Consider the following 27,500-nt stretch of genomic DNA (forward strand, 5'->3'; position numbering starts at 1 on the left):
AGATGATGATGATGAGGAGGATGATGATGATGAGGATGAGGATGATGAGGAGGATGATGATGATGATGAGGAGGATGATGATGAGGAGGATGATGATGATGATGATGAGGAGGATGATGATGAGGAGGATGATGATGATCATGAAGATGATGAATAAGATGATGATGAAGATGATCATGAAGATGATCATGAAGATGATGATGAAGATGATGATGAAGATGATGATGATGACGAAGATGATGATGATGAGGAGGATGATGATGATGATGATCATGAAGATGATCATGAAGATGATGATGAAGATGATGATGATGACGAAGATGATGATGATGAGGAGGAGGATGATGAGGAGGATGATGATGATGATGATGATGATGATCATGAAGATGATCATGAAGATGATGATGAAGATGATGATGAAGATGATGATGAAGATGAAGATGATGTTGAAGATGATGAGGAGGATGATGATGATGATGATCATGAAGATGATCATGAAGATGATGATGAAGATGATGATGAAGATGATGATGATGACGAAGATGATGATGATGAGGAGGATGATGATGATGATCATGAAGATGATCATGAAGATGATGATGAAGATGATGATGAAGATGATGACGAAGATGATGATGATGAGGAGGATGATGATGAGGAGGATGATGATGAGGAAGATGATGATGACGAAGATGATGATGAAGATGAGGAGGATGATGATGATGAGGAAGATGATGATGAGGAGGATGATGATGATGACGAAGATGATGATGAGGAGGATGATGATGATGAGGAAGATGATGATGACGAAGATGATGATGATGATGAGGAGGATGATGATGATGATGAGGAAGATGATGATGATGACGGGGCAGGACAGTCCAGTCTTCATCTAATCACCTGGTCAGGAGCCAGTGCTCAACTTGACTCTGAGAGGACATCATCCGGCCTCATCTGAGCAGATCTGCTGTAATGATGCTTGCTAACACAAAGCATTATATCTGTACAGCTGTATGTTCTCCTCTAGCAGACCGTAGTGGACAGGGCACACAGGCCAGAGCGGGACGGTCATCATCAGACTCTTTACTTCCGAACGTAAACGACTGGCCGTGAAAACACTCTGGCCGTTTCTCAATACCAAGTACGCAACTTCGGACTTGCGTCCTTGGTAGTTCAGACTTGCCAAGTTCGACTTAGGAGAACGAACTCGCGAGGACGAGAGGACGCAAGTCCGGTTATTCTGCAAATGAGACAGCGGCGTTCTTGATCGCGTCACTCAGCACGCTCTGGCTACTCCGGTTATCTCTTTATGTATATTTTAGGCAACAATAAAACGAAATATGGTATAAAACAACACTCTGCCTCTTTTCATTTAAAAAAAAATCTTAAACACATTAAATGGCCACACAAATGTGGTTCAGGCAACGTGTAGGCCTACATTGATTATCTTCACTGCATAACAACACGAAATAAAACGCAACCCTGCTTCTTTTTGCTTTCATTTTAAAAATATTAAACATTATTGAACATTAAAACTGACATTTAAAAAACAGACGGGGTTGTGTCATTTTATTTTATTATACATGTACAGTGAAGAGAATGTATAATAAAATAAATATAAAAAATATTATATATATTTTAAAATATATAGCCTAAAATAAAATTACACAACCCTGACTCTTTTTGTTAAATGTCCGTTTTAATGATCTGATATCCAGTATAAAAGTATAAGTAAATAAAAATAAATAAAGCAAACAATTCAGTCAAACATAAGTCAGCTTAAAATAGCCTAAATATATAAAATTATGAAACATCACTTTGCCCTCAGCCAAAACGATTTGCCATGGAACAAATTATAGATTAATGAGACCAAAGATCGCCCGTTAGATATACACAAGACGAATAATATCTCACGTTTAACCACTAGACTAGAGACACCAGAGCCAGCGGCAAACATCAGAAGCACTAGCCGAGGAAAAGCTGGTCCAGTCGGGGTTATTGAGCGCTGAGCGCCCGGTGATCACCTGGATCTCACAACTCCGAAAACGTCAGATACATTTTTTAAATAGGCGCTATCTTTATAAATAAACCTCAGATTTGAGCTTTAAACAACTACATTCTCGACTGAAACACTCTTAGAATTACATTTCGTGACACGATAACAGTAGTAGTTTGATATTACGCGGGTTTTCTCCTCTGCCATTGACGCTTGCTGGTGGGACGAGATGCATTCTGGGATACCTGTCTGTCTCAAGTCTGCACAAGTCACCTCTACATGCATCCTCGGTAAAAGGGGCGGATCAAGAACACATCCGGGGTTTTGAACTGGACTTGGCTAGATGTGAACTTTTGAATTGGGACAGTACTTGGGCAGCGACTGATGACGTTTCACAAGTCCACAAGAACACAAGTACAGACAAGAACGCATATTGAGAAACGGCCTCTGTTAGTGGAGCAGTCACACACTTCTCTCAGCGTTGCTGAACACAAAGAGCACCTCAGTGAGTGTGTCAGACTTCACTGCCCCCTGCTGGACAAACTCCCACACTGACCACACATCATCAGTGTACAGCTGCAGATTAATGTGTGTAGCCTGACTGTTGGTTATAACAGCTTGTTTCTGTCACAGAATAAAACATAAAAAAGGTAACTGCGACTTTTATCTCAAAATTGTGAGTTATAAAGTCCGAATTTATTGATATAAAGTTGCAATTGTGTTATAAAGTCAGAATTTATTGATATAGTCACAATTGTGAGTTATAAAGTCAGAATTTATTGATATAAAGTTGCAATTGTGTTATAAAGTCAGAATTTATTGATATAAAGTCACAATTGTGAGTTATAAAGTCAGAATTTATTGATATATATAGTCGCAATTGTGTTATAAAGTCAGAATGTATTGATATAAAGTCACAATTGTGTGTTATAAAGTCAGAATGTATTGATATATATAGTCGCAATTGTGTTATAAAGTCAGAATGTATTGATATAAAGTCACAATTGTGAGTTATAAAGTCAGAATGTATTGATATAAAGTCACAATTGTGTTATAAAGTCAGAATTTATTGATATAAAGTCACAATTGTGTTATAAAGTCAGAATGTATTGATATATATAGTCGCAATTGTGTTATAAAGTCAGAATTTATTGATATAAAGTCACAATTGTGTTATAAAGTCAGAATGTATTGATATAAAGTCGCAATTGTGTTATAAAGTCAGAATTTATTGATATAAAGTCACAATTGTATATTATAAAGTCAGAATATATTGATATATATAGTCGCAATTGTGTTATAAAGTCAGAATGTATTGATATAAAGTCACAATTGTGTTATAAAGTCAGAATGTATTGATATAAAGTCACAATTGTGTTATAAAGTCAGAATGTATTGATATATATAGTCGCAATTGTGTTATAAAGTCAGAATGTATTGATATAAAGTCACAATTGTGAGTTTATATCAATATATATAAAGTCAGAATGTATTGATATAAAGTCACAATTGTGTTATAAAGTCAGAATTTATTGATATAAAGTCACAATTGTGTGTTATAAAGTCAGAATGTATTGATATATATAGTCGCAATTGTGTTATAAAGTCAGAATTTATTGATATAAAGTCACAATTGTGTGTTATAAAGTCAGAATGTATTGATATAAAGTCGCAATTGTGTGTTATAAAGTCAGAATGTATTGATATAAAGTCGCAATTGTGTGTTATAAAGTCAGAATTTATTGATATAAAGTCACAATTGTGTGTTATAAAGTCAGAATGTATTGATATAAAGTCACAATTGTGAGTTATAAAGTCAGAATGTATTGATATAAAGTCACAATTGTGTTATAAAGTCAGAATTTATTGATATAAAGTCACAATTGTGTGTTATAAAGTCAGAATTTATTGATATAAAGTCACAATTGTGTTATAAAGTCAGAATTTATTGATATAAAGTCACAATTGTGTGTTATAAAGTCAGAATGTATTGATATAAAGTCACAATTGTGAGTTATAAAGTCAGAATGTATTGATATAAAGTCGCAATTGTGTTATAAAGTCAGAATATATTGATATAAAGTCACAATTGTGTGTTATAAAGTCAGAATATATTGATATATATAGTCGCAATTGTGTTATAAAGTCAGAATGTATTGATATAAAGTCACAATTGTGAGTTATAAAGTCAGAATATATTGATATATAAAGTCACAATTGTGAGTTATAAAGTCAGAATGTATTGATATAAAAATGTTTTCCTTCGAATTGGACTTTATAACACGCAATTGCGAGTTTATATCTTACAATTCTGAAAAAATATGTCAGAGATTGATTGATATAAAGTCAGAATTGCGTGTTATAAAGTCCTAATTGCGAGATACAAACAAACGTCCATTGTTGAGAGCTAGAAAAGGAAATAAAAACACTAGGCTCCTCGTTGGACTGGAGCTCTCCCGCTCCTCTAACTCAGCAGTAATGAGTCATAATCATAACTTTATTTTGTGTAGTGACTTTAAAAGGTTGTTCTTTCGCAGCACCAACAAAGACAAACACTCTCACACACACACACACACACACACACACACACACACACACACACACACACACACACAGACACACACACACACACACACACACACACACACACACACACACACACACACACAGAGACACACACACACACACACACACACAGACACAGACACACACACACAGACACACACACACACACACACACACACACACACACACACAGAGAGTTCATGCGAGGTCAGATCTCAACACACCAGAAGATGGCAGCAAAACACACAGTTATGAGTGAATATTCATATTTGACTTTCCTCAAAGACCTTAGAAGCGATAAACCACAAGATGTAACAAACACAAATATACATTAGCATTTACATTAATGAATTAGGCAGATGCTTTTATCTAAAGTGACTTACATTGCACTCCAGGTTTAGATGTTATCAGTTCATGCATCGCTGGGACTCGAACCCATAACCTTGCTGTTTGCTCTACTTTATGAAATACAGGAAAGATATAGAAACTATATTTGGATTTTCATGAGGGGAAATGTTCAAGCTGTAAGATAGTTAGAGAATTAAACCAATAATAAAGGTGATAATATAATATGATTGAATTGCAATCACCAATAAAACTCGTTGTATAAAGTATCCAATCGTCATTCTTGAGAAAACAGTTTTGATTATGGAAATTTACTCAAATAGCTCATGAGGAATATATAAATATAAAGGTATTAAAGAAACTGATATTAAATGGGGTGGGCTGATTTCTCACAACCTTTTGCCTGCATGTCACAACCTAGCAACACCCTACCAACAGGATAGCAACGCGCTGAATCACAGAAAACAGCAACTCCCTAGAAACCACCCAGAACACCCTAGCAAGAAAAAAGCAAAACTGGCGGGAACACATTAGCAAATTAGCAACTGCATAGTAACGTCTTCCCCTGTCGTTTTCTTCAGATTTTTTTTATTTATTTTTTTACTTCATTAATACTGTTTAATGCTAACCACATATTACGGTAGTTGACTTGTTTGTATTCATTACAAACGACTCTGGGAAAGACGGAAAGGTTCGCATTTACAAAACTTCGCACACCGTTAATAATTCTTAAGCCAAAATGCATTACATTATTAAAATCATTAATTTGTTTAAAATCAATAAACACGGAATGGAACTTACAAGAACAGCTTCTTACATCTCGCAGTGGAGATTCATTGCACCTGGTCATAGATTCTGACTTGTGATTCGCGAAATGAAGATTCGACTCAGTGATTCAGTCGCGAATCGAATCTCTCCCACTGACTCGGCACTTTCCCTCAGACTTTTCTTGTTATTTTTTTGCGGGTTGCAGTCGCAAATGTTACGAAACGATCTGCAGAAATTAGTCGAAATAAAAGTGTGTATTAAAAAAAATCAACAGAATAATAATACTACCTACTTTATATAGTATTTATACTGTGGCGTTAATGATTAAAATACATTAATAGCTGAAAGCAAGCAGTGACTTTTAGTGCGTTGCTATGGAGTTGCTAGCGTGGCCTGGATATATTTCGCGCCGCGGCTTTTAATGTTGTGGTGAGTTGTTTACTATAATATATCTGTGGGATTATGTCTCCTTTTTTTCGTCCAGCAGATAAAAATAGTTAGTCTCATAGCGAAACTTTCCTCAACAATAGGCGAAAATAGGTTAAACCAAAATGACCCCTCGCATGAACACGTGGTACATTCCTGCCCCCCCCTCCCCCCTTCTAAACTAATGGTACATTCCAGTGGAATACAATGTAGCGGGACTGAATGAAAGAGAAGAGAGACTAAAGTTTGAATGAGAGAGAAAGAGAGAGAGGAGCAGAACCGATGGACATCTAAACAAAACTCTGATGATTTGAGTTCGGTTCGGTAGTTTATCAGTTGAGTTATTGTAGAGAAGATGATTATGAATATGAAGATGCTGTGGCCGATGGCTGTGGTGTTCGCATCAGTGGTTTGCGTCCAGGCTCAGCAGAGAGGTGAGCTCAACAACACTTTACATTCATCGACGGAGTTTCTAGTGCAGATAAAACTGTGTAAATAATATTATTGAAAAAAAAAAATAGATTTGAGCATAGAACATAACTCGTTATTCTGCGGATTGAATGCATTTACTCTCTTCCCATGTGTTCAGATTTAGTATTTACTATTTAAAATATGTTCAGTGCTGGTCAAATGATGGTAATACCGAGGAATATCCAGAATAGATGTGCAAAACATGGTACATGTCCATAAAAGCACGGTAAAACTACAGTATTGTTTGGTTAGTGGTAGTGAAAGTTATAAGGGACGTGACTGTAAGTGTGTTTTACTTATTGTATAGATATGTGAACGTGTGGGTGATGAATTAAACAATTAAATGGGCTTAAGTGTTAATAGTTACAACAGTGTCTTTGTTACAGATGTTACATGTACTTACCATAGTAGCAAATTATGCATAATTACATGCAAATAACCCTCAACCAAACCCTAATCCCACCCTAACCCTGTAGTAAGTACATGTAGTTCATTAATATTACTCAGTACCTAAATATACACTTACACTGTAACAATGAAACCTTAAAATAAAGGGTAACACTTTATTTTACAGTGTCTTTGTTACATATGTTACATGTAATTACCATAATAATAACAGTAAATTATGCATAATTACATGCAACTAACCCTCAACCAAACCCTAACCCTATTGTAAGTACATATAGTGAATTAATATTACTCAGTACTTAAATATATAATTACATTGTAACAATGAAACCTTAAAGTGAAGTGTAAGCACTGAGTTCTGCCACATTAGTAGCTCAGCTGGTGAATCCGTCATATGGTGTAGTTAAAGAACACACAGCGAGTGGCCGTTCCTGATGCCGGTGTGAACTTTTGCTGTGGATGTTTGCATTGCTAGTTCCACATTAACGAGGTTTCTCGCCTCACGGGGAGGTCTGGACGACACTGGTGTAGCGTTAGCTGTGGCCTAAGAGTGTCTGCTTACACCTCGCTCCTGAAAGCTCGTCTGATCTGTGTGTGTGTTCTCTGTGTGAGTGTGTGGGTCACATGAGACTTCTGCACTGCTCCACTAACGGCTAATCCTGCAGGTTTGAGGTCTAGTGAGCGGCGTTAGTTAGCTGGTCATGAAAGCCTCTCAGTGGGACTGAATAACATGAGGCCATTTGTGTTATTTAAACTTTTATACACTTCTAGTTCCAGAGCAGCCGAAGAAGTTATATATGTCTTTTTATTTTAGCTTTATGTATTTCAGTGCATCAAGTTAAACTTGCATTTGCAACTATTAAAAAAAAAAAAAACTTAGTAATTGTTTATTTAAGTAGTTTTTAGTTTTAGTTAACTATAATAACCTTGATTTGCAACATCTTAACAGAAGATATATTTTTTTAAAGACACTAGAAATGAAGGTCTTTTGATGTTGCCTTAATTTATATTAAGTAAATATTTTATTCTAAGTTCTACTTTCATTTTATAAGCTAGTTTAGCTTTTGTTTATGGTGTAAAAAGTAAAAAAAAAAAAAAAAAGTAATTATATTGACCTACCGGTATATAAAGTTACATTTTGTATTATCGTCCCCTTGGAATTATAAGGTTCTATCTGACATTTTTGTAAAAATTTAGTTATTCACATATTCTTATTCTGTGACCACTTCTTGTTGTTTTTTAAGTTGTGTACATTTTGGAACTTTTTATTTAGAAAATAAAAAGGTTTTTTCTACACAGTCGAATGGAATTCAAAAACTTTAAAGCTAAATATCTCAAAACCAGTCAGAATACAGATAGAACCTTATAATTCCAAGGTGGCGTTATGTCTAAAGAAAATATATTTAGTACATGTTCTTAATAATAAAAAATATTTTTACTTTGTATGAATTTTTTAGCCTTTGGGGAAAATATATTAAATCAAAACTTACGGTCTGAACCAAACCAAACTTGTATTTGTAATTCAAACATGTATAATTTGTTTCCAGAATAAAGAAAGGTATTGTGTAAGATCATGTGTGTGTGTTTCTCCGCTTGGGTCGGCCTGTACCTGTGAGATTTCTAATCCGTGGCCTTTCACGCTGAATTGACTGAATCACACTGAGGATCTTATCAGCTCCTCTTACATCTGATCACAGAGTCCGTTCACATGCAAATCCAGCAGATCTTCTGTAGTGTCCCGGAGCCGCTTCACACAGACGCTTTGATTCGCAGACGCTGATCTCATCACCAATGCATGACACTTCAGATCCGCTCCTTCTTCCTCTCACACACTCCCAGATCTCATCTAGTGTCCCAGACCCGACTGAAGGTTGTGCTTTGGGTCGGAAGCATCAGTCGTGATGTTGTCTAAACTCTGTTCTCACACAGAGATGCTCGGAGAACAGGAGAGCAATCATCTTGTCTTCGTCTTCAGCTCAAGTCATTCCTGAAGCTCAGGGAGAAATCTGAGCCTGTGTGGAGCGTTCAAGCAAACACGGCTCTTCTTACTCAGTATTTTTGTCTTGTTTCCAGTCCAAATATGTAAAAAATCTTAAATTAAGATATTATGTGTTGTTTTATGGGGATGAAAATCTAAAGTTTTTGATTAAAACAAGCTAAATTATCTGCCAATGTTGAAAGAATGTTTATTTTTCTTACCGCGTTAGCTGATAATTTTACTTGTTTTAACCAAAAACTCACTTAATTTTGAAGTGTATAAAGTAAATACATACCCCCCCCCCCATAAAACAAAACATAATATCTTAGACCATTTTACTCATCTAGTAAATGCATCTTGATTTAGGATTTTTTACATATTTGGACTGGAAACAAGACAAAAATACTAAGAAGTGTGTGTAATGTGCTCTGGGTGAATATATGAGTTTATATTCTCTTTATTTCGTAACCATCTGTCTTATAAACATCTACTTTACTTCTTAGTTTAGTTGTGTAAAGTAGATATTGAGGAGTTAGCAGCAGACAGATGTGTTTTGGTTCTCAGTGTGTGTGTCACATGCAAACACGGGCCAGATGTGCCGTAATGACTTCAGTCATCAGCGCCTCTTTATCTGCCGAGCGTTTGAAGTGTGTGTGTGTGTGTGTGTGTGTGTTCAGCACCACTGGGGTCCATTCAGAGCCACGACTCCCCCGAGACACACACCGTCTGCCGGTGACTCAACACACACAAGCTGATATTCAGTGTCATTGAGATCGTTTGGTGATGCACAGAAATTAGCACCACTATAGGCCCTAAAACCCTTTAACTATGGTATAACCCTGGTAAAACCCTTTAAATATGGTATAACCCTGGTAAAACCCTTTAACTATGGTATAACCCTGGTAAAACCCTTTAACTATGGTATAACCCTGGTAAAACCCTTTAAATATGGTATAACCCTGGTAAAACCCTTTAACTATGGTATAACCCTGGTAAAACCCTTTAAATATGGTATAACCCTGGTAAAACCCTTTAACTATGGTAAAACCAGTGTAAAACCCTTTGACTATGGTAAAACCCTGGTAAAAACCGGCTTTAACTATGGTAAAACCCTGGTAAAACCCTTTAACTATGGTAAAACCAGTGTAAAACCCTTTGACTATGGTAAAACCGGCTTTAACTATGGTAAAACCCTGGTAAAACCCTTTAACTATGGTAAAAACAGTGTAAAACCCTTTGACTATGGTAAAACCCTGGTAAAACCGGCTTTAACTATGGTGAAACCCTTTGACTATGGTAAAACCAGTGTAAAACCCTTTGACTATGGTAAAACCCTGGTAAAACCGACTTTAACTATGGTAAAACCCTCTAACTATGGTAAAACCAGTGTAAAACCCTTTGACTATGGTAAAACCCTGGTAAAACCGACTTTAACAATGGTAAAACCCTCTAACTATGGTAAAACCAGTGTAAAACCCTTTGACTATGGTAAAACCTGTGTAAAACCCTTTTGACTATGGTAAAACCCTGGTAAAACCGGCTTTAACTATGGTAAAACCCTGGTAAAACCCTTTAACTATGGTAAAACCAGTGTAAAACCCTTTGACTATGGTAAAACCCTGGTAAAACTGGCTTTAACTATGGTAAAACCCTGGTAAAACCCTTTGACTATGGTAAAACCAGTGTAAAACACAGCCTGGAAGGGCTTGTTGCTTGTATAAACCAGTGATTATACATGATAAAAACACAAATGTTCAGTATTAAGTAATGCTGGGCAATGACAATGAAAAAAAAGGTTTGTGTTTACATAATTTATGTGTGTGTACTGTGCTTAATTATTTTTGTATGCATGTATATATTTAAGAAATATTATTATAATATATATTATATATTATATATATTATTAAATATTATATATATATAAATAACACATTTTTCTTAAATATATATACATGCATGTATGTGTATTTTATATATACAAAATAATTAAACACAGTACACACACATATATATTATAAACAAACTTTTTTTTTTGGGTGCGATTAATCGTTTCCCAGCACTAGAATAGTCAAATAATCAGATGCATGTACGATGAAGACTTTGACCTCTTCATTTTCTTCTTCTTCTTCTTCTTCTTCATCTTCTTCTTCATCTCCGACGAGCTGGATCGCCTTGCATGGCTGACACCGCCGTCGGTGTATGAATGAGTGTGTGAATGGGTGAATGTGAGGCAATATTGTAAAGCGCTTTGGAGGCCATTGGGTCTGTGAAAGCGCTATATAAATGCAGTCCATTTACCATTCTTCTTCTTGATCTTCTTCTTCTTCTTCATCTTCTTCTCCTTGATCTTCTTCTTGATCTTCACGGTTCCCTCTCAGTGAACTCTGCTGTCAGCAATGATCGGTCAGCAGAGGATGATGGCTATCTCCTCATGAGAATTGATGACTGCTTTAGTCTAGTGTCCAGAACGTAGTTATTTGTGTCATGAATGGCGGCACACAGACACGTGGGCGGATGATGGATCGTTCTTCAAAGAGAGAAAGAGAAGGTTGAGCAGTTCTGAGCAATCGGCGAGTTATTAAACGGCTCTATGATGTTTTTTCCCATCTCTAACTTTCTTCTTCTCTATATCAGTGTCAGTGTTCCTGAACTCCTGAAACGCCTCCACTGTAGTCTCGAGTTTCTTCCGGGAACGAACACGCCACAATATTCCTCATTATAATAATTCATACGCAGAATAAAGGGGCGGGGCCTGGTTGAGTTAGTCAGTAGTGTGTTAAACTGGTGGGTATGGTAAGGGGCGGGGCATTTCTCAAACACACTCGAAGCGCTCGACCAATCACAGCACACTGCTCCAGCTGACCAATCAGAGCACAGTGTGCTTTTCAGAAGGAGGGGCTTCAGACAGGAAGTAAACAGAGCGTTACTGACAGACTGGGAAGAGAGGAGCCGCAACAATGGAGAATATGAGGAGAATAATCAACATTCAAGCAGGAGAACATGTTCTAGTCGAGCCTGAACTACAGCAAGACTTTGAGTGCATAATAGGTCCGCTTTAAACTTTCTCCTTCTGTCATTCCAGGTCTGTTTCCCGCTATCCTGAACCTCGCCAGCAATGCCGAAATCTCCACCAACGCGACCTGTGGCGAACCGCTTCCCGAGATGTACTGTAAACTAGTGGAACACGTTCCCGGAAGACGAATCCGTAACCCTCAGTGTCGGCTCTGTGACGCAAACAGCCAGAATCCCAAAGGTAACAGAATCCCAAGGGCTTAAACTAGATTAATCAGTAACACTTACAATAAAAGTCCCTTTAGTTCATGCATTAACTAACAGTAAGTAACAATGAGTAATACATTTGTTACAGTGTTTATTAATCTTTATTAAAGGGATAGTTCACCCAAAAATGAAAATTAGCCCATGATTTACTCTCCCTCATCCTAGGTGTATATGACATTATTCTCTCAAACGAACACAATCAGAGTTATATTACAAATATCCTGGCTCTTCCAAGCTTTATAATGGCATCTCTCCATCATAAAAGTGCATCTATCCATGATAAAAGTGCATCTCTCCATCATAAAAGTGCATCTGTCCATCATAAAAGTGCATCTATCCGTCATAAAAGTGCATCTATCATCATAAAAGTGCATCTATCCATCATAAAAGTGCATCTATCCGTCATAAAAGTGCATCTATCCATCATAAAAGTGCATCTATCATCATAAAAGTGCATCTATCCATCATAAAAGTGCATCTATCCGTCATAAAAGTGCATCTATCCGTCATAAAAGTGCATCTATCCATCATAAAAGTGCATCTATCCATCATAAAAGTGCATCTATCCGTCATAAAAGTGCATCTATCCATCATAAAAGTGCATCTGTCCATCATAAAAGTGCATCTATCATCATAAAAGTGCATCTATTCATGATAAAAGTGCATCTGTCCATCATAAAAGTTTATCTATCCATCATAAAAGTGCATCTGTCCATCATAAAAGTGCATCTATCCATCATAAAAGTGCATCTATCATCATAAAAGTGCATCTATCCGTCATAAAAGTGCATCTATCCATCATAAAAGTGCATCTGACCATCATAAAAGTGCATCTATCCATCATAAAAGTGCATCTTTACATCATAAAAGTGCATCTATCCGTCATAAAAGTGCATCTATCCATCATAAAAGTGCATCTGTCCATCATAAAAGTGCATCTATCCGTCATAAAAGTGCATCTGTCTATCATAAAAGTGCATCTATCCATCATAAAAGTGCATCTGTCCGTCATAAAAGTGCATCTATCATCATAAAAGTGCATCTTTACATCATAAAAGTGCATCTATCCGTCATAAAAGTGCATCTATCCATCATAAAAGTGCATCTGTCCATCATAAAAGTGCATCTATCCATCATAAAAGTGCATCTGTCCATCATAAAAGTGCATCTATCCGTCATAAAAGTGCATCTATCCGTCATAAAAGTGCATCTATTCGTCATAAAAGTGCATCTATCCATCATAAAAGTGCATCTTGGGCTAATTTTCATTTTATGGTGCACTATCCCTGTAGTGTGCTGGGACTAGTTGACTCATGGTGCATCAGTGTCTGTCCATCATGTCTGTGGAGTCTTGCACACTCATGGTGGTTGTTCCTGTTAACCGTAGATCATGTTTATTTGTGTTCAAACAGAGCAACATCCCATTACGAGCGCCATCGACGGCACGAACCAGTGGTGGCAAAGCCCGAGCATCAAGAACGGGCGGCAGTTCCACTGGGTCACGATCACACTGGACTTACGGCAGGTAGGAGTGCGCTAACCTGCGCAGGTGCTCAGTGTGTGTGTGAGACAAGTAACCTCACAGAAGGTACACACTACTGTGGAGAATATAGTGTACAGTTGCATCATTCGAGACACAACTCTACATCCTGAGATCGCTGTGTTTCAGCAGCAGTTGTGGTTTAGCATTTGTTAAGTGTTGTTTCCCAGTAAACCCTCCTCCTCTCAGAGTAGATCAGCCATCACGTCCCGTCGTTAACTTGTGTGTGTGTGTGTGTGTGTGTGTGTCAGGCCCTCAGGGGCCGTCGAACACAAGAGTGTTTGTCTAGAGAGATCAAGAGACACTAATCTCAAAACTAGAAACAATCCGCAGCATTCCAGCGCTGATAATACTCACAACTATTCCACACAACCCAGTTACCGGGATCTGACACACACAATACCAGTTATGAATGTGATGATGGTCACTCTTGTGTTCATGTGCAAATCACAGCTATTAAAATCTGCCAGGAGTTGGAACTCAAAAACCCCAAACTGCTGGATTAATCATGACAATGATAATAAAAATTTCTTGTTTTATTATTGGTAACATGAACTAACAATGCAAATACTTAAAGCATTTATTAACGTTAGTTATTGTTCATTTCCGCATTTACTAATACATTATTATAATCAGAGGTTGTATCTGTTGACATTATTTAATGGATCTGGACTAACATAAACAGTTGTATTTTCATTGACTAAAGTTAACAAAGATTAATAAACACTCTAACATGTGCTGCTCTTGTTAAAGTCCCTGTAGTCAATCATTTAATCCCTTAAAACTCATCTCTGATCATAAAAATTACATATTTAAACATATTTTCCTTAAAATATCTTGAATGTAACTCGACACCCTTGCCTCATTTAGTATGCGGGGTTCTGTGAATATGCAAATGAGCCCCGCCTCCACTCACTCACTCACTCACTGGTTGACGGTCACACGTTGATCTGATTGGTACCGTATTGTAAAAGTGTCACAGCTTCATTCTATATTCTGTGAATTTCTGTCATATTTTAAGAACAGAAGCAACAACACAGCATTTCTTCCTCAGGGTTTCTGTCGTGTTTTCCAGCACAAATATAGCCTGGGAAAACCCAGACCACTTCCGGCAAATTTAGATTTGCTCTGCAAGTGGGTCTGGCAAAGAGTCCATTGAAACCCATTTCCAATCCGTCGAAATCGCGGCACCAATCAGAAACGTTGGGGCGGGCTTTACACGATGACGACAGAGCAGAGACGGTAACGCAGATTTTGTAGATTACAAAGATGGATGCCGCTGTGGAACATCACAACATCACTCCTTCGAATCAGCTATCGCGTCTGTTTCAAGCGATTTAAAATTGTCATTTTCGTTAACACAAACAGGAGAATTGCTGAGAGTCTCGAGATGTTTCTCCGTCGCTCTGCATACGTCATGTCATTCATCGCTCTGATTGGTTTTAGACCTATCCAACGTCCGTTGGTGACGCCCCTGTGGAAATGAATTGTCTATGGAGCTTTGCCAGACCCTAACTCAGTTACAACTGAGAGTGGTCTGGGTTTTCCCAGGCTAGCACAAATATCTAAAGATTCTTAAATATGGCAACATTTCCTGGAGAAGACTTGATCACTGAAAAACTATCGAAATGAAGTGAGAAAAATAAACTTGTTTTCCCTTTTATGACCCCATTGGGAGATATTTGCTCTTATTTTAAGCATAAATTCACTTTTTTTTTTTTTTTTTTTTCATTTTGCTTCTCCAGTAAATGTGTCTTGGTTTAAGAATATTTAGGAATTTGTGCTGAAAAAATGCAATGCCAGAAACTCATCAGGACCCACAGAAATCTGAATCAGCACACGTTTCCCCGGCTGGAAAACACTAAAGAATCCTGCGATGTGGTTCAGTGGGAGCAGACGAGTGTGTGTGTGTGTGTGTGTGTGTGTGTGTGTGTGTTCGTCTGCAGTGAGGATGAGTCAGGCCTTTGTCTGCGTTTAGTGAGGCCACGGGGGATGGGCGCGACACACACACACACACACACGCGCGCGCGCGCACACACACACACACACACACACACACACACACACACACACACACACACCTGAGGGGACGGGTGGGCCCAGGTGAGCTTTCAAGCTTTACAGCCGCCATTTGGTGGTCATTCATTACATGGAAAGAAAGAATTTTGTCAAAAAAGGAGTTTACAGCATTAGTTCACTTCAGAATTGAAATGTCCTGATAGTTTACTCTCCCGCACGTCATGCAAGATGTTCACGTCTTTCTTTCTTCAGTGGAAAAGAAATGAAGGTTTTTGATGAACACACTCCAGGATTTTCTCCATACAGTGACTTCTTCAATGCTCCAGCGGGTCGAAGGTCCAGATGTGAGTCTTATCTAGACAAACCAATCTGGACCTTCGACCCATTGGACGACATTAAAGTCACTATATGGAGAAAATCCTGGAATGTTTTCCTCAAAAACCTATTTCTGGCTTCTGTGGAAAAGCAGAAATTACTGTTTTCAAACAGGTTTCCTGATTATTCTTTATCCTAAACTCTATTCTTTAGCCCTAATCTCACGTCATTGGTCAGTTACAGATAGCCCCGCCCTAATCTCACGTCATTGGTCAGTTACAGATAGCCCCGCCCTAATCTCACGTCATTGGTCAGTTACAGATAGCCCCGCCCTAATCTCACGTCATTGGTCAGTTACAGATAGCCCCGCCCTAATCTCACGTCATTGGTCAGTTACAGATAGCCCCGCCCTAATCTCACGTCATTGGTCAGTTACAGATAGCCCCGCCCTAATCTCACGTCATTGGTCAGTTACAGATAGCCCCGCCCTAATCTCACGTCATTGGTCAGTTACAGATAGCTCCGCCCTAATCTCACGTCATTGGTCAGTTACAGATAGCCCCGCCCTAATCTCACGTCATTGGTCAGTTACAGATAGCCCCGCCCTAATCTCACGTCATTGGTCAGTTAAACAAATAGCCCCGCCCTAAACTCACATCATTGGTTGAGACAGAAGTTGACGTCGCGCTGCTCAAACTGGCCGAAGTTTATATTTGTAAGGAATGGTTTTGCAAAGGTCAGAGTTCAGAGATGTTTACGTTTCTTTGACACGCAACACAAAGCAAACGCCAACACCTGTTTGATCGAGTGTCGTAGAGTTACACTGTTTACGTGTGTGTGTGTGTGTGTGTGTGTGTGCTTACAGCCTGATAGTGTCACTGTCTGGGGGGCCAAACGGCTTGTGTTTGTTTGGATAGATTGTGTTCGCTGGATGAGACAGCATATGCGTCTTCAGTGTGTGTGTGAATCTGCTGGTTATGCGTCTTCAGTGTGTGTGAATCTGCTGTTATTTATCCAGTTCTGGTGGAATTTTACTGATAAGTTCATGATTCCAGTAGCTTTATTAACATGGGAAAGTCTTTACTTTGCCAAATCATTGGTAATGTTAAATTACAGACATACACATTTACACAAAATCAAAAAAGATAGTTTGATAAAACTTGATCCAAATTGTTGATAAAAATAACACTGAAAGCAAAAAGTGCACAGTAATGTGTTTGTTATCTACATGTTGCTGCAGTTTATCCAAACGCCCTTGAGTGTGTCCAGACGACTCAGTGTTTCACATCTTCAGGAATCAATGGTTATTTAGTCTAATGTGGAGTTCAGTGACAGCGCTCGACCTTCCTCTGCTCAACGAGTTAGAAACATTCCTCACAGAAACACACCTCGCTCACTCAAGGCACATTTATTGTGAACCTTTTTAAGTTCAAATCATATTTCTTCGAGCAGTTGCTGTTTTCCGTAGCAACCATCCCATAATTCTGCAGTCCTTAGCCTGTGGTTATCATCATCACAGCAGAAGAACGTGGAGTCGCCCTGTAATCCGTGATCTCTCTGCGTCTTCACTCGCGGTTTACTCCGGGGATTCCGGACATCTCCTGAACGCAGATCAGAGACGCTCGAGCGCTGTCATTACATGCAGACGAGACGCAGACGCGTGTGTGTGTGTGTGTGTCTGCGTCTTTACATTGCTATTGCTAAGCATCCAGTAAACACACACACACACGCGCGCTTTACTCCGGGGATTCCGGACATCTCATGAACGCAGATCAGAGACGCTCGAGCGCTGTCATTACATGCAGACGAGACGCAGACGCGCGTGTGTGTGTGTGTGTGTGTGTGTGTGTGTGTGAACACACACACACACACACACACACAAACTCTCACAAACACTCGCGCACACACACACACACATACTCACGAATACTCAAAAACACACACTCGCGTACACACACACACACACACAAACACACACACACACACACACACACACACACAGACTCACACACACTCACGAATACTCACAAAAACACACACTCGCGTACACACACTCTCACACAAACACTCACTCAGACAGACACACACACACACTCACTCAGACACACACACACACACACACACACACACACACTCACTCAGACACACACACACACACTCAGACACAAACATGCAGTGTCCCTATGGGGACACTGCATATTCCCTGGGGATATTCAATTTAATGAATCAATCAATATTACTATTGATTAGCATTACCAAACATGGACGTTTTATTATTCTTTTAATTAATACTGTGAAGCTGCTTTGATACAATCTGTATTGTGAAAAGCGCTATACAAATATTCTTGACTTGACTTGACTTGACAAACACACTCACTCAGACACACACACACACACACACACACACACTCACTCAGACACACACACACACTCAGACACACACACACACTCACTCAGACACACACACACACACACACACACACACACTCACTCAGACACACACACACACACACACACACACACTCACTCAGACACACACACACACACTCAGACACAAACACACTCACTCAGACACACACACACACACACACACACTCACTCAGACACACACACACACTCACTCAGACACACACACACACACACTCTCACACTTGTATATGTGGTTTGCAGGGATTCTCATCAGGCGTAATGGTTTATGCTGTGTATTGTATCTTCTTAAACTAAACCTACATCATCAGATCATGATGTTGATCATCACAGAAGAATAGCGTCAGTACATTAAGCCCCTGTGTTCAGGTGTGTGTGTGTGAGTGTGTGAAGCTCACAGAAACACACTCAACCCAGTGCTTGTCTAGAGAGATTGAGTGAGAACTGGGATAGAGCAGCACATCTGAGACACACACACACACACACACGCACACACACACACACACACACACGCACGCACACTCACACACACACTCACACACACACACACACACACACACACACACACACACACACACACACACACACACACACACACACACACACACACACACGCAGAGAGTTTCTCCTGCCAGAACTTGTTGTGTCTGAGCGGGACAGACAGAGTGATTGCTGAGACGGAGGGTCATTAGAGGAGAGTAGAGTAAAGGTTCGGTGTGATCTCTCTCACGACAGGAAGAGGAAGTCACCGCTGTCCTTCAGCTGTTTACTTTATGAGTTTTACGAGTTTTTGCTCAACACCCAAAATGGGGCAAATTTGCCAAGCTATAATAAATGATCTGGTATTTTGAGCTGAAATTTCACACACACACACACACACACACACACACACACACACACACACACACACACACACATTCTGGGGACACTGTAGATTTATACATCTGGTGAAAAGAGGCATAATAAGTAATGTCACTATAGTAGCCCTGCTGTCCATGTGACCCAGTGTGCGCTCTTCGCCCCGCAGGTCTTCCAGGTCGCCTACATCATCATCAAGGCGGCGAACTCCCCGCGACCCGGGAACTGGGTTCTGGAGCGCTCTCTGGACGGGCTGGACTTCCAGCCGTGGCAATATTACGCCATCAGCGACACCGAGTGCCTGACCCGCTACAACGTCACGCCCCGCCTCGGCCCGCCCACGTACAAGAGGGACGACGAGGTCATCTGCACATCTTACTACTCCCGACTGGTGCCGCTGGAGCACGGAGAGGTGTGTAATAATAATAATAATAATAAGAAGAAAATGACACGTCATCCAATATTTTATATCTTTAACACACTCTGTCATTTTAGATAATTTAGTGTTATCATCTGGTCGTGATGAAATATATAATTGAGTGTCATCAGCATAACAGTGGAAACTAATTCCATGTTTTCTTATAATATTACCAAGTGGCAGCATATAAATTGAGAATAGCAGGGGGCCTAATACAGATCCCTGCGGCACTCCATAATTTACTGACGTTATCTTTGATTTTTCCCCATTTAAATGGACAAAATGGTAACGGTCTGATAGGTACGATCTAAACCAGCTTAATGCCTGTCCCTGAACACCAGTGTAATTTTGAAGTCGATCTAAGAGTATTTTATGATCTATAGTGTCAAACGCAGCACTAAGATCGAGTAAAACTAGTATTGAGATACAGCCTTGGTCAGAAGCTAAAAGTAAATCATTTGTAATTTTAACGAGCGCAGTTTCTGTGCTATGATGTGGCCTGAATCCTGACTGAAACTTTTCATAGATATCGTTTTCTTGCAAGAAAGAGCACAGTTGAGCGGACACAACTTTTTCTAGTATTTTAGACATAAATGGAAGATTTGAAATGGGTCTGTAGTTTGCTAGGTTATTTGGATCTAATTGTGGTTTCTTAATAAGAGGTTTTATAACTGCCAGCTTGAACGTTTTTGGAACATGTCCTAAAGATAGAGACGAGTTAATAATATTGAACATGACAGATTTCAGCATGTGTGTGTGTGTGTCTGTCTGTCTGTGTGTGTGTGTGTGTGTGTGTGTGTGTGTGTGTGTGTGTGTGTGTGTGTGTGTGTGTGTGTGTGTGTGTGTGTGTGTTTTACACCGACTAAAAGAGCACAATAAAGCCTTCCCCTGACGAGTGTGTCTGGTCTCTCCACAGATCCACACGTCTCTGATTAACGGGCGTCCCAGCGCTGATGATCTGACTCCAGAACTGCTGGACTTCACCTCGGCCCGGTTCATACGCCTGAGACTGCAGAGGATCCGAACGCTCAACGCCGACCTCATGACCCTCAGCTACCACGACCCCCGCGACGTCGACCCCATCGTCACACGCCGGGTATGAAGCACTTTTATTAATGTTGTGCTGAGATGGTGCCTTGATATGATCACCATATTCATATACCATGGTACTTCAGGATATGTCAAGGCGTACCGTGCAGGGGTGTAGCGGATCGCAGTTATAGTGATAACTCGTTATAACAGTTTTGTGTTACTGCAGTAACGGTCTAACTGTGTCCTGGTCTCGGTCTGCTTTTCAGTATTATTACTCCATCAAGGACATCTCAGTGGGCGGGATGTGCATCTGCTATGGCCACGCCCAGAGCTGCCCGTGGGACGCCGTTACCAAGGTAACTGACAACAAACACCATCCCCCTGAGACGGAAGCTGTCAATCAAATCATAGTGTGAACTTTGGCTCCGCCTCTCTTAAGTCACTGTAATTGCATATGTAGTCATAAAAACACTTTACAATAGGGTCTCATTTCTCAAGTGTGTGTGTGTGTGTGTGTGTGTGTGTGTGTGTGTGTGTGTGTGTGTGTGTGTGTGTGTGTGTGTGTGTGTCCTCAGTGTTTACAGTGGCGACACACTGGGACACATCTCCTTTCTCTGCCCCTCCGCTGTTTGTTATGCGTGTCTCACTCTCTTCTCTCTCGTGTTTCCACAGAAACTGAAGTGTGTGTGTGAGCACAACACTTGTGGTGAGAGCTGTAATGAGTGTTGCCCTGGATACCACCAGGAGCCGTGGCAACCAGGAACGCTTTCTAAAGGAAACACATGCGAGAGTAAGACAATAAATAACGTCACACGTATGACATGGACACACAGTATTTTGTGAGATTCACTCAAACACAAAACTAGACAAAGCTTCGTTTATAAGCGATCACGACCCTCCTGATCTGTGTGTTTCCTCTCTCGTTGATCAGAGTGTAATTGTCACAACAAGGCCGACGACTGTTTCTACAACCAGACGGTGGCGGATCTGAGGCTGAGCTTGAACACACAGGACCGGTTCGTGGGCGGAGGAGTGTGTGTGAACTGCTCCCAGAACACAGCGGGAGTGAACTGCCAAACCTGTGCGGACGGATACTACAGACCTAACCAGGTGAGTGAGTGATTCAGTGAATGAGTGATTCAGTGAGTGAGTGAGTAAGTGATTCAGTGAGTGATTCAGTGAGTGAGTGATTCAGTGAGTAAGTGAGTGAGTGAGTGAGTAAGTGATTCAGTGAGTGAGTGAGTGAGTGATTCAGTGAGTGAGTGATTCAGCGAATGAGTGATTCAGTGAGTGAGTGAGTGAGTGAGTGAGTGAGTGAGTAAGTGATTCAGTGAGTGAGTGATTCAGTGAGTAAGTGAGTGAGTGAGTGAGTGATTCAGTGAGTAAGTGAGTGAGTGAGTGAGTGATTCAGTGAGTGAGTGATTCAGCGAATGAGTGATTCAGTGAGTGAGTGAGTGAGTGAGTGATTTAGTGAGTGATATAGTGAGTGATTGATTCAGTGAGTGAGTGATTCAGTGAGTGATTCAGTGAGTGAGTGATTCAGTGAGTAAGCGGTTCAGTGAGTGAGAAAGTGATTCAGTGAGTGAGTGATTCAGTGAATGAGTGATTCAGTGAGTGAGTGAGTGATTTGTGAGTGAGTGATTCAGTGAATGAGTGATTCAGTGTGTGAGTCAATGAATGAGTGAGTGAGTCAGTGAGTGAGTGTGAGTGTGTGTGTGTGTGTGTGTGATGTGATTAGTGATTCAGTGAGTGAGTGATTCTGTGATGGAGTGATTCAGGGAGTGAGTGAGTGAGTCAGTGTAAAAAGTAAAAAAAATACTCACTGCTCTTTACTAATAACTTTTGTAACTTTAATAAGTATGAATCTATCTTTAACTTATACAGTGAAGAGTATATTTACAGTTATAGCCTATTAGCTAGGTTTGCAGTTTTAGCTGTGGTTTCAAAATTGGAAAAGAAATTTGTGAATTTTCAATAGTATCTAAAATTTGTGTCATAACTGCATAACTTATATTTTGAGGACATTATTAAAAACCAGATAACTTTAAATGAGCGTTCTGGAAGAATGTTTGCTAAAGTTCTGAGAATGTTCCCTGTTAACTGTGTCTCCAGAAGAGTTTCCAAACATGATGAATCTTCTGCACAATAAAGACTGAATGTTAAACCTGTGAGGTGTGTGTTACAGGTGTCTCCGTACGCCGATGACCCGTGTGTCGAGTGTGAGTGTGACGCGAGAGGTTCAGCGAGTCCCGTGTGCATCAGAGACGACGATCACGCGGACCCCAACACAGGTGACGACCCCTGCTTCTGCTCCCTGTGGAGTATCTCTGAGTGCCGTGTTTCAGGCGTGGTCTGAGCTGCTGGTGTGTGTGTGTGTGTGTGTGTGTGTGTGTAGGTCTGTCCGCAGGTCAGTGTGTGTGTAAGGAGGGTTTTGCGGGCGAGAAGTGTGACCGCTGTGCGTTCGGCTTCAGAGATTTCCCACAATGCACTCGCTGCGAGTGTAACCTGGACGGAAGCCACAACAGCGACCCCTGCAGGGAGTGTGTGTGCAAGGTACCGCTACACACACACACACACACACACACACACACACACACACACACTTCATTCTCGCTTTACCAAGATCATCAACAGGGAAATAAACACTGAAGACTTAGAAATGATGGATGAAGATGTTTTAAACCATTTAAAGCTTTAATGCTGTCGAACACAATCTCCTCCAGTTCTTCTGTGTCTGATCGAGAGCTTACACTCTTTTATCCAGTAGAAGTCTTCAGTATATCTTCAGTATATATATATATATAGCTTTAGTATAGTCCTCCTTAGCTTGTGTCTTTCTGTGTCAGATCTGCTCTGATTTAATCAAGTAAACGCGAGAATAACTTTGATATTGTTTGTAATATTTCAGCTGGACTGAACGACTGAGGTTTACATGATTATTATACATAATGTTTTTGAAGAATCATGAGTATCAAATATGATCATCAGGCTTTTGAGGAAGGTTTATTTGTTCATCTCTCAATCATCATTATATTGCATTATATTATCATGTGTTTTAAAACTACTGAGCTTTAATCATAAAACTAAACATTTAAATATCATTCCACTAATACATTATTGGCAGATTTTTATATTTATGTGTATTTTATTTATGTATCTGCTATGCTGTTGTAAATATCTCATTGATTTACATTATAAGCATCAGAATTTCATATAAATATCAGCATCTGCACCAAACTGCATATTTTTTCTCAGTTTAAGCAGTTTTTTTCTTTCCATATTCTCACTATATCAGATTATATGAGCCATAAACACCTGATGAATCAAATATGATACAAAAATCTCTCTATCTCTCTCTCCCTCTCTCTCTCTCTGCAGGATAACGTGATGGGCTCGAACTGTGATCTGTGTAAGCAGGGTTTCTATAACCTGCAGGCCAATAATCCCGAGGGCTGCACCGAGTGTTTCTGTTTCGGAGTGTCAGACGTGTGCGAGAGCTCGACCTGGTTCACCAGCTCGGTGTGTTTAACTCCTGCCAACATCACACCAAAAACAACAAAACTATATCATCGTAACAGCTTGACTAAAGTAAAGACTTAGAACTAAACTGAGGGCTTAAACACAGGGGGAAACAAACTAAACAAGAAACAGGTGTGAAAAGACATGTAAAAAAAAAAAAAAGTATATATATATTTTTTTTAAATGACAAAACCGCACTACCAAACTACTAAAACATTAACTAAAATGAAAACAGAAAATACAAAAATAAAACCTATTTCACAATATATGTAGTAACGCTGTGACTGTGTCGAGCAGCAAACACTGTTGTCGTGCAAATGAAGTTTTCTGTTTTCTGTGTCGTGTTAGCGCCCCCTAAGTTAATAACTAATGATCTTTACAACGGAAGTGAATCAATCAACTTTAGCTGGACAATAACTTTATTCGAGAGCTGCTGTAAACAGTCTGTATTGTTATAAGCGCTATAGAACTAAAGACTTGACTGGTTTGAAACGGAGCTTGTGTGTTGTTGATTCTCAGGTGGTTCACAGAGACGCGGTTCTCCTGCGATCTCCTCAGAGCTCCAGCATCTTCACATCTCAGATCTCAGACGAGAACCTGATCGTGTCGAACGGCTCGGTGTCCGCAAGAGCGCCGTCGCTGTGGTCGTGGGCCGCGCCGGAGCCGTTCCTCAACAACAAGGTGACTCTCTCTCTCTCTGTGTGTGTGTGTGTTTCTCGCTGGCCTGTCATTACACTCACACTCATGAACACATTTACAGCTAATTAGCTTACACACGGGTAAGCGTCTGTCCCCAGGGGATTCATGAAATTAAAATATCTAATTTTAACATTCATTGCCATCAGCTCTGATCTCCATTTAACATGAAATCAAAACTGATGGATATTAGCACCTTTTTTTAACTAATTTTAAAGTCCCCCTTTAGTCAATAATTGTATCTTTTAAAACTCATCTTTGATCACCAAGATGACATACTTAAAACTTTTTTCAATATTAGTAATATTATCGAATTAACTAATATTATCAGATGATAGTACAAATGGCAATATTCTGTACAGCTGAAATTGAGTATGTTTTTATATTGATGATCATAAACACTGTTATTTTCCTGTTTATTACTGTGAAGCTGCTTTGAAACAGTCAGTACTGTATAAAGCGCTGTAGAAATAAAGCTTAAAACTAAACCATCAGCTGATGACCTACAATCATCGGTGAAGCATATTACGCAGTATTCTGACAGGTTTAAGTGGTGCATCGTCCTCATTTCTCTGTGTAGTTGACGTCGTATGGAGGTTTCTTGAACTACAGCGTTGCGTACGACACATCTGAGGAGAACGTGGACAAAACGCTGAGCTCAGATTTCAGTGTAATTATTGAGGTAAGATGATCATTATTCTGCACATGTGACCCGATCAGCTATATAACTGTTTATTGCTGCCAGAGGTGGACAAAGCACACAACTCCCGTACTTGAGTGAAAGTACAGATGCGACTGGTCAAATATTACTCCGTTACAAGTAAAAGTTGTAAAGACCGATTTTTACTTAAGTAAAAGTACAGAAGTACTAATTTTTAAAAGTACTTAAGTATAAAAGTAAATGTCAATGCATTGTTTTATTATTGTTGCATGTAATAGCCGATTTACAGTACCGTATGCCTCTGAATCTCTGCCTGCCGACCCTCATATCAACATCACATTTATTTCACAGTTCCAGTCGTGGGATTGAATAAGTCACTCAATAACGTCCACAGTGGTTTCGGACACACAAATCGCTGTTCCCAGTTGTTTGGCTTTTAGTATGAATATGTTAGCCTTGTTATCTATAAGCTAGTGCGCTCCAAAACTATGACAAAATTCGCATTTAGACCAAACCCAACGCTGAACATTAAAATCATGTTGATGTCAGAATCCAATGTCAGATTGACGTTAATCTCCAGCGTTGCACAGACGTTGTATTGTGGTTGAAAATCGGTTGACGTCAGAAACCAACATCAGTCGAGTTCTGGCGTCAAGCAGACGTTCATTTACAACCAAAAATCATCCCTGACGTTACTACCCTCTACTCAGGGACCTCGACAGAAATGTAGTGGAGTAAAAAGTACGATATTTGTCTTTCAAATGTAGAGAAGTTAAAGTTAAAGTTTCCAGAAAAAATAATACTCAAGTAAAGTACAGATACTCCAAAAGTGTACTTAAGTAAATGTACTTTGTTACTGTCCACCTCACTCTGCATGATTTACCATGTTGACGTCTTACAACAATCTGTAAAGCTTTAAAACTTTGTTTGGTTACATTTTATTTGAATTTTTGTTATTTGAAGTGTCATTGTTACAGTGTAATTATACATTTAACTACTGAGTAATATTAAGCCACTACATGCACTTACTATAGGGTTACGGTAGGATTAGGATTGCCCCCCTCCCTCCCCAGCTCCTCTCGTCAGTCAGGATTTGGCTTTGTTTCAGGGTAACGGGCGTACGCTGAGACAGACGCCGTCCTCTCGTCTGCTTCTGAACGCTCACACCGAGCAGCTCGTCTCGACGCGGATCCTCCCGCACTCGTTCACCGACGCTCACAGTGGCAGGAGTGTTCAGAGAGACGAGCTGATGACGCTGCTAGCGGACCTCGCTACGCTACGGGTCCGGGCTCAGCTGGAGGCCAGCGCTGAGGGAACGCTACGGTCAGAACACAACCGAGCTGAAATAAACAACAAATACATTTATTTTATATATATATGTATAAATATAATTCTAAATATAATATATATTAATAATTATATATATGTAAATATAAAATATGTCATGAATCGGCCTGTCTAATATTTAGCTTCTTGTTTTATTGAATCGTTTATTCATTATTGTGAACGTGTGTGGTCGGCAGGTTGAGCGGCGTGTCTTTAGGTGTTGCAGACACACACTCCGGTCCGGCTAAACTCCCGCTGGATGTGGAGCAGTGCGAGTGTCCGTGGGGATATTCCGGCTCGTCCTGCGAGGTGAGGAACACATGCGCTAACACAGGAGCTGAACATGCACATATCAACCAGTCTCTCACCCAGCAGTGTGTGTGTGTGTGTGTGTGTGTGTGTGTGTGTGTGTGTGTCTCCAGTACTGTATTCCCGGGTTTTATCGGGTCGGTG

The 27,500-nt window shown here is 39.8% G+C and overlaps 1 protein-coding gene across 1 annotated transcript in view; it reads left to right on the top strand.

Moving 5' to 3' along the window:
* The first annotated feature begins 6,350 nt into the window (after positions 1-6,350).
* Positions 6,351-27,500, top strand: part of lama1 (laminin, alpha 1) — a 62,953-nt gene continuing 41,803 nt past the window's right edge. Inside the window, exons 1-16 of the mRNA XM_079601912.1 lie at positions 6,351-6,534; positions 12,040-12,210; positions 13,649-13,761; positions 19,565-19,807; positions 20,730-20,909; positions 21,112-21,201; positions 21,518-21,635; positions 21,777-21,955; positions 23,031-23,136; positions 23,241-23,398; positions 24,224-24,364; positions 24,884-25,045; positions 25,641-25,742; positions 26,830-27,044; positions 27,245-27,356; positions 27,470-27,500. The exon at positions 27,470-27,500 is cut by the window's right edge and continues 80 nt beyond it. Coding sequence (XP_079458038.1) covers positions 6,456-6,534; positions 12,040-12,210; positions 13,649-13,761; positions 19,565-19,807; positions 20,730-20,909; positions 21,112-21,201; positions 21,518-21,635; positions 21,777-21,955; positions 23,031-23,136; positions 23,241-23,398; positions 24,224-24,364; positions 24,884-25,045; positions 25,641-25,742; positions 26,830-27,044; positions 27,245-27,356; positions 27,470-27,500 — 2,200 coding nt within the window. The 5' untranslated portion in view covers positions 6,351-6,455. The remainder of the gene's footprint in view (positions 6,535-12,039; positions 12,211-13,648; positions 13,762-19,564; positions 19,808-20,729; positions 20,910-21,111; positions 21,202-21,517; positions 21,636-21,776; positions 21,956-23,030; positions 23,137-23,240; positions 23,399-24,223; positions 24,365-24,883; positions 25,046-25,640; positions 25,743-26,829; positions 27,045-27,244; positions 27,357-27,469) is intronic.

This window comes from Phoxinus phoxinus (assembly GCF_949152265.1).
Source record: "Phoxinus phoxinus genome assembly, chromosome: 24".
Classification (NCBI taxonomy): Eukaryota; Metazoa; Chordata; class Actinopteri; order Cypriniformes; family Leuciscidae; genus Phoxinus; species Phoxinus phoxinus.